This window comes from Artemia franciscana, chromosome 10 (genome assembly GCF_032884065.1).
Source record: "Artemia franciscana chromosome 10, ASM3288406v1, whole genome shotgun sequence".
Lineage (NCBI taxonomy): Eukaryota > Metazoa > Arthropoda > Branchiopoda > Anostraca > Artemiidae > Artemia > Artemia franciscana.
In genome coordinates, this window is record NC_088872.1 from 47,300,299 (window position 1) to 47,308,568 (window position 8,270).

Sequence of the window (8,270 nt, forward strand, 5' to 3'; positions counted from 1 at the left end):
ACCGGCATCAAAATGGTACGTAACATAATTGTAGCTGATTCTTGATTTTTTTTTTCCTTGTTTTTTCTGCCTCTTGACTAATATACAACTCTACCTAAGCCTCCTGATCTTTTCCGACCTCTTTGAATCTTGAGGCAAACTGTGTACCACCGTTATAATAGAAAAATGATAAAATAAGATTTTATATATGTAGTTTCTTAGGCTATACAAGAAACTACTACTACTAACAACTCAACACAGCGCCAAGCCGCCTGAGGCCAACCCAGCTACGCATGCTCCTCCTCCATCCCAATCTATTCAAAGCCTTCCTCTTTCCATCCTCCCAGGAAGTTCCTATTTCTTTTAAATCTTTCTTTATGACTTCCTCCAACCCCAGACGACCTGCTTTCCATGTAGGCCTAGACAGTTGGCCGAAAAGGACAATCTTCGACAATCTGTCATCCTCTATCCAAATTGCGTGCCCTAGCCATCTCACCCTTTTTTTCGTCATAGCCCAAGAAAGCGGGATTGAACCACATTTTTCGCAAAGCCTACTGTTTGAAATACGGTCAGTCAACCGGGTACCCAAAACAATCCGTAGGCAATTATTCTGGAAAGCATTTAGTAAATTTTGATACGCTGTTCGGAGCGCCCATGCTTCGGAGCCATAGTTAACCACAGTCATGACTGAACCTTCCAATATTCTAATATATATAGGTTTGCAGACTTATATTTCTGTTCTTCCAAACGCTTTTTTAACTGCGAAAAACACCCCGAGCCTCGGCTATTCTATTTTTAACATCTTAACTGCTCCAACCATCTTTACCAATAATACTACCAAAGTAAGTGAAGCTGCCTACCTCATCAATATTTTTGTTACCCAACGTCACCTTTTCATCTTCACTTATAACTAGCCTTAGGGACTTAGTCTTCACGACATTAATTTTTAAACCTATTCTAGTGCCCTGGACTCGCAAAACCTCTAAAAGTTCATTCATTTTGTTCACACTTTCATCTAGGATGCTTAAATCATCAGCATAATCTAAGTCCAGGAGAGTTTCTCCTCCCCATTTGATTCCGTGGTCTCCCATTGCGTTTCCTATGCTCCTTAAGACAAAGTCCATCAAAATGATCATTATAGAGAGGGATAGAACACAACCCTGCTTAGCTCCTGATTTAATACAAAATCAGCTACAAACCTCATTTCCTACCTTAACCGCAGCAGTGTTATTCTCGTACATTACACTATTCACTTTAATGTATTTGTCTGGTGTACGATACAAGGATAAGACCTTTGCTAAAGCTCTTCTATCAACAGAATCGAACGCTTGCTCATTATCTATACACTGAGACAAAAGATATTTGACAACTAAGGCATTTCTCAATTATTAACTTAACAGTGAAAATTTTAAATTTGAAAATTGAAATAACAATGACACGAGAAGATATGTTGGTCTCCGTCCTACACTGCATCCGGGATAATTGCTTTTCCTGAGTCCAAAATAAAATCAACAATTTAAAGAACATGAAAATTGGAAATTGGAATGTTACGACGTTAAAAAATGACTATCATATCGACATTTTGACTGACGAATTCAGACGGTTTGAACAGGATTCATGAGGAGTTTCAGAAACTCATACCCCAGAGGTAGAAAGCATGAAATTAGGTGACATAGAATTTATTTACTCAGGTAGGAAGGATGGGGTACATAGACAGGGAGTAGGGCTCATGATAAATAAGGAAGCTGCTAAGTCTTGTTTAGGCTGGGAAGGTATTAATAATAGAATACTAACTGCTCATTTTATGACTAGAAAAATCAGGGTATCAGTTATAGTAGTATATGCCCCCATTGAACCAACTGATGGAGATACTAGTGACTCAGATGAATTTTAGTTACAGTTACTGGAGCAAAGAGACAGGGAACCAGGTAGAAATATGGTGTTTTTGCTAGGAGATTTTAACGCCCAGGTTGGTAGACATAGGGATAGATGGTATCCTAGCCTAGGTAAATTTGGTGTAGGAAAAGAAAACAGTAATGGCTACAGACTTTTGCAATTTTGTAGGTATAACAACCTAGTTATAACCAATACGGTGTTTGGTCATAAAATAACCTATAAGTTGACAGGGCATTCACGTGATGGTAAGACAGCAAACCTTATTGATTATGTTATTGTAAACCGAAGACTAGCAGGATCAATACAAGATATTAGGGTGTATAGGATTGCTGTTATTGATGTTAAAAGCAAATATCCCCATCTAGTAGTATCTAAGGTTAATTTAAAGCTGAAATTTCGGAAAGGTAACTACCTCTCGGAAAGTTGTGTTTTTGGTAGACTCCAGGATGAAAATTTGAGAGAAACCTTCTCCGAACAATTGAATACTAAACTTGAGAGTTTAAAATTTGACAATGTGGAAGATGGATGTAATAATTTTAGAAAAAACTAATTTGTGAAGTTGCTGATGGTGTTATAGGGAAGAGTGTTAAGACTGCAACTAGGAATATTAGTGAAAAAGCTTTATGTTTAATAGAGAATAGAAAGGGTTTGTACAAGAATTATCTGAGTGATAGATCATATGAAAACAAAAGAAATGTAAAGAAAGTGGAAAAAGCACTAAAATATGAACTAAGGAGATGCGATGTGGAGGCCATGGATAAAATTGATGAGGATCTGGAAGATGCAGCTAGACGGCATAATAGTAAAATATTATACTGGCATGTTAATAAATTGAGAGGAAGTAATCAATTCGGACTAGTCCCAAGTAAAGATACGAAAGAGGCCACAATTAGTGATGAGGAAAGAGCTAAAGAAAGATGGGCGGAACATTTTGAGAATGTGTTAAACCGAGATACAGTTGCAGGAAAAGATATAGATGAAAATGAAAAAGTTTGTGATACCTTGGATGTGAAGGAAGATTTTTTTGCGAGGAAGAATTAGCGACAGTACTAAAAGGATTAAAAAATAATAAGGCTCCGGATGCTGATAGTGTGATAAATGAGTTTCTTAAATATGGTGGCTCTGAGGTTAGAAATAAGCTACTAAGATTATGAATATGATTTTTGAACAAGGGGAAGTACCTAATGATTTTAGGAAAACCTTAATTAAACCACTGTATAAGAAAGGTGACAAAACTGAGTGTCGTAATTATCGAGGCATTAGTCTGGTCTCTGTAGGTAGCAAATTACTTAGTAATATGAAACTTTTTAGACTGAGAGATGCTGTAGACAAAGTTTTAAGGGAAGAACAGTGCGGTTTTAGAAAAGGTAGAGGATGTGTCGACCAAGTTTTCACTCTTAGGTTAATAATTGAGAAGTCCCTTCATTGTCAAACACCTTTGGTCCTCAGTTTTATCGATTATGAGCAAGCTTTCGATTCTGTTGATAGAAGAATGTTAGCAAAGGTCTTATCCTTATATGGTATACCAGAAAAATACATTAAAGTGATTTGTGCTATGTACGAGAATAATACTGCTGCGGTTAAGGTAGGAAATGAGGTTAGCAATTGGTTTTGTATTAAATCAGGAGTTAAGCAGGGTTGTGTACTATCTCCCTTTATATGGATCATTTTACTGGATTTTGTCTTAGGGAGCACAGGAACGGCAATTGGAGACCACAGAATCAAATGGGGAGGAAAAACGCTCCTGGACTTAGATTATGATGAAGATTTAAGCATATTAGATGAAAGTATGAGAAAAATGAATGAATTTTTAGAGGTTTTGCGAGTTCAGGGTGCTAGAATCTGAAAATTAATGTTCAGATGACTAAGCCACTAAGGCCAGGAATAAGTGAAGATGAAAAGGTGACGTTGGGTAACGAAAAGACTGATCAGGTGGGCAGCTTCATTTATCTTGGTAGTATTGTTAGTGAAAACGGTGGGAGCAGTGAAGATGTTAAAAGTAGAATAGCTAAGGCTCAGGGCGATTTTTTCACAGTTAAAAAAAGGTTTAGAAGAACAGGAAGATTAGTCTTCAAACCAAGATTAGAATATTGGAAGCTACAGTGATGACAGTGGTCAAATATGGCTCTGAAGCATGGGCGCTCCGAAAAGAGGACGAAAATTTACTAGATGTTTTCCAGAGAAATTGCCTACGGATTGTTCTGGGTACCCATTTGACTGACTGTATTTCAAACAGCAGGTTGTACAAAAAATGTGATTCAATCCCGCTTTCTAGGACTATAATGAAAGAAAGGTTGAGATGGCTAGGCCACGTTCTGCGGATGAAAGATGACAGATTGCCGAAAATTGTCCTTTTCGGCCAGTTGACTGACTGTATTTCAAACAGCAGGTTGTACAAAAAATGTGATTCAATCCCGCTTTCTAGGACTATAATGAAAGAAAGGTTGAGATGGCTAGGCCACGTTCTGCGGATGAAGGATGACAGATTGCTGAAAATTGTCCTTTTTGGCCAACCGTCTGGGGCTACACGGAAAGCAGGTCGTCCTCGTCTGGGTTAGGAGGATGTCATAAATAAAGATTTATTGGAAATGGGAACTTCCTGGGAGGGTGTAAACAGGGAGGCCTTGAATAGATTAGGTTGGAGGAGGGGCGTGCGTAGCTATGTTGGCCCCAAGCGGCTCGGTGCTGCAGTGAGTTATTAGTAGTAGTAGTAGTTGTAGTGTACTACCGTTGTAATAGACAAATGATAAAAGATGGTTTTTTATATGCAGTTTCTTAGCTTATACAAGAAACAATACATGAAAGTACCCATAGAAATCCTTTTCCAATCTCTTTGAATTTAAAGTGGACCCTGCACCCCCGTTATAATAGACAAATGATAAAATATGATTTTATATATGCAGTTTCTTAGGTTATTCAAGAAACCATGCATAAAAGTACCCATAAAATCCTTTTCCAACCTCTTTGAATTTAAAGTGGACCCTATACCACCATTATAATAGGCAAATGGTAAAATATTATTTTATATATGCAGTTTCTTAGGTTATAGAAGAAACCGTACATAAAAGTACATGTAGTTTCTTAGGTTATACAAGAAACCATACATAAGAGTCCCATAGAAACCCTTTTCCAACCATTTGAATTTATAGTAGACCCTGTACCATCGTTAATAGACAAATGATAAAATATGATTTTATATATGCAGTTTTTTAGGTTATATAAGAAACCATAGATACAAGTACCCATAGAAACCCTTTTCCAACGTCTTTGAATTTATAGTGGATCCTGTACCACCGGTACAATAGACAAATGATAAAATTAGATTTTGTATATGCAGTTTCTTAGGCTATACAAGAAATCATACAAAAAAAGTACCCATAGAAACCCTTTTCAAACCTCTTTGAATTTAAAGTGGACCCTGCACCCCCGTTATAATAGACAAATGATAAGATATGATTTTATATATGCAGTTTCTTAGGTTATACAGGAAATCATAGAAACCCTTAGAAACCCTTTTCAAGCCTCTTTGAATTAATAATGGACCCTGGACAACCGTTATAATAGACAAATGATAAAATATGATTTTATATACCGAGTTTATTAGGTTACAGAAAACCATATATAAAAGTACCCTCAGAAACCATTTTCCAACCTCTTTGAATACAGAAAAGTGATTTTCTACAAGTTCGAAGATCCAAAATCGTGTGTGAAGTCCCCGAATTTTCGAGGATTTCCCTGAAAATCTTACGAAAACAAAGTGGCAAAAACGCTTGGGCCTAGGGGAACGAAAGATTTAAATTTGGCCCTGAATTTCTCCGTGAAATTTTATACAATAATAATAACAAAAGGAAAAAAAAAATCAACTAATCTTCCTTACCATGTAACATGAAAGAAGGTTTTACACATTCCAGCATCACATTCGATACAAATACCAGTTCCGGCCAACCTCGAATCTTCACACAGTGAACATATACGAGATCCAAACCTGTTGTAGGGCATATCAAATATCGAGACCTAAAAACAAATATCGTAATATCAGTCAACACATATATATTCAAAGAAAAAAACCATGTTTAAATAGCCTACAACTTTGTTCAGTAGTACCCCCAAACATTTTTTTTTTAATCACTCTATCTTTTCCTGTATTATTTTCGATCTTTGAAACTTATAGATAATCAAATATGCCAATGGTGGAGTTAAATAAACTAGGAAGATATTCATTCGGCCATGAAAGAAGGCTAAACGTAGGCTCTACAAAGTATGCAAAATAAAGGTTAAACGAAGGCTCTTTAAATGTAGTCAAGCTGTTCGTGGCAACGAAGTGTAAGTAAAGGGCAATACGGCTCAATAGCAACCGAAACTATAAAAATGGCTTTTATTCTGATTCCAAATATATAAAGTTTAATGTTTCCTATCAAAAGTATAAGGATGAGAAAATTTGCCTGATTTAACAAAAGGAGAAAAGCACCCCCAAAAATTCAAGCGGTCCTAATGAAAATCACATAATCAGATTCAGCACATTAGAGATCCCTACTGTAGAGGGTTCAAGCTGTTAACTACGAAAATATGGATTTTTTTTTCACAGATGCCTGTATCGAACGAGGTAATCGTATCAAATCAATGGATCTAGAAGATCAGGAGGACTCATTCAAATGGAAATCAAAAGTTCTAGTACCTTTTTAAGCAACTAAAAAAGATTACAGGGCAACTAGCCCCCCTCTTATACCTCGTTTTACCCAAAGATGTCTGATCAAAACTTTAAGATAACCATTTGATTCAGCATTGCTGAAAAGTCAAATAAATATGCAATTGGGGATGCCATGCCCTACATAGGCCCTGAGAAAAAGGGCTGCAATTTACACAATTTGCCCAATGTTCACATATAGTACTTGTTATTGGGAAATAGAAGGCAATTTTTTGAGTATAAAGTTCTGAAGAGTTTTCCGCTGGAAAATTTTCGTTAGGGAGGAAATTCTACACGAGACGAAGGGAGGGAGGGAATTTCTTGGCATGATTTAAAACAGTTATAATTAAACAAAAAAGACAACTTTTTCAAATGAAATTAAGAAGCAACATTAAAACTTGAAACGAACAGAAATTATTCCCTGTATAAGGGAGACTGGCACTTCCTCAATACACACTCTTTACGTTGAAGTTTGACATTGTATCACAATTCTTTAAGGAAAACTGCTCCAACGCAAGGATGTTGAATTTGAATGGAAAGTATTTTCAAAGAGCTTCAAGACTAGTGTAAAGGGCGAGGGTTTAATGAAAGGGCAGCCAGTTTCATATATGAAATAATTTCTGTTCGTTTTAAGTATTAATTTTGTTTTTTAACTTTCAATAAAAAAATCGCTTCTTTTTGTTTAATTAACCAAATATTTAAACAAACATTAATATTGTGCCTAACTTCAGTCGAAACTACAAGCAGAAATGGTGCGTGACAAGTAGATGGCAGCAGTATCAGATTTTTCGGAAGTTTTCTGTTTATCATCCTAAAAAAGTTTTTTGGCAATAACCAAGGAAAGTGTCATACAGCATAAAAACTTTTTGATTAATAACTTCAGATATTTATCTCTGACAGAAACTATAAATCCCCGTTTCGATGAAAATTTTAAGCTCTGGCTGAAGAACAAGCAGAAACCATTTTTTTTTTTTGGTCCCAGTCCAACTACACACAGCTTTCAAAAATACCATGTCACATTCATCAATTCAGCATGAAGTTCAAATTTTCCGTAAAGACCTTCCAAGAAGGTTTTGCCATGGGGCTTTTGTGGAGATTTTTAGTTTTCTTTGTTGAATAATTTTTATTGTTTTTTTTTTGTTGATAAAATCTAACTTTATCTTAAGCCACTAAAAAGAGAAAAAACCAAACAAACACATTCCTAAATCAAAGGAAGACACTCCTACTGCCTAATTAACTAAGAAATGGAAAACCAAAGATGCAGGCAACGGTAAAGAACTTAATTCACTAAACTATTCTGTTTCGATGAAAAGGCGAATGCGAAGAAACCTAGACTTCAGCTGTTCAGCCTTTGAATAAAACCCTTTGCTAATGATTTTAATATTCCTAGGTTTAAGTATGCCAATCCTATTAAGGGATTAATTTAAAAAAAACTTTCTACAGAACAATTTTGTAAACAAAAGAGCTCCATTAAGTCAAGAATGAGCAATGAGAATGAGCAAAACAATCACTATCAATAATAAATGAAACTCAAAAACAACAACAAAAAAGAACAAATGACCGTGGATTGTCAGTTTAATTGACATAAACCGATATTTATTCCTTAAAGTTTTGATATTTCTTATTTATGAAAGTAAGAAAAGTGAAAAAATTGTAAAACGTGTTTTGTTTTCAGTAAAGCGCGAATTGTGTTCTAAAATTGAGAAGGCAT

At 35.7% G+C, this 8,270-nt stretch overlaps 1 protein-coding gene across 2 annotated transcripts in view; it reads right to left on the minus strand.

Moving 5' to 3' along the window:
- LOC136032287 (PHD finger protein 14-like) overlaps window positions 1-8,270 on the minus strand; it is a 352,444-nt gene that overhangs the window by 70,328 nt on the left and 273,846 nt on the right. For both annotated transcript variants that reach the window (XM_065712557.1, XM_065712556.1), the window contains one exon: window positions 5,753-5,889. In XM_065712557.1, the coding sequence (XP_065568629.1) occupies window positions 5,753-5,889 (137 nt within the window). The remainder of the gene's footprint in view (window positions 1-5,752; window positions 5,890-8,270) is intronic.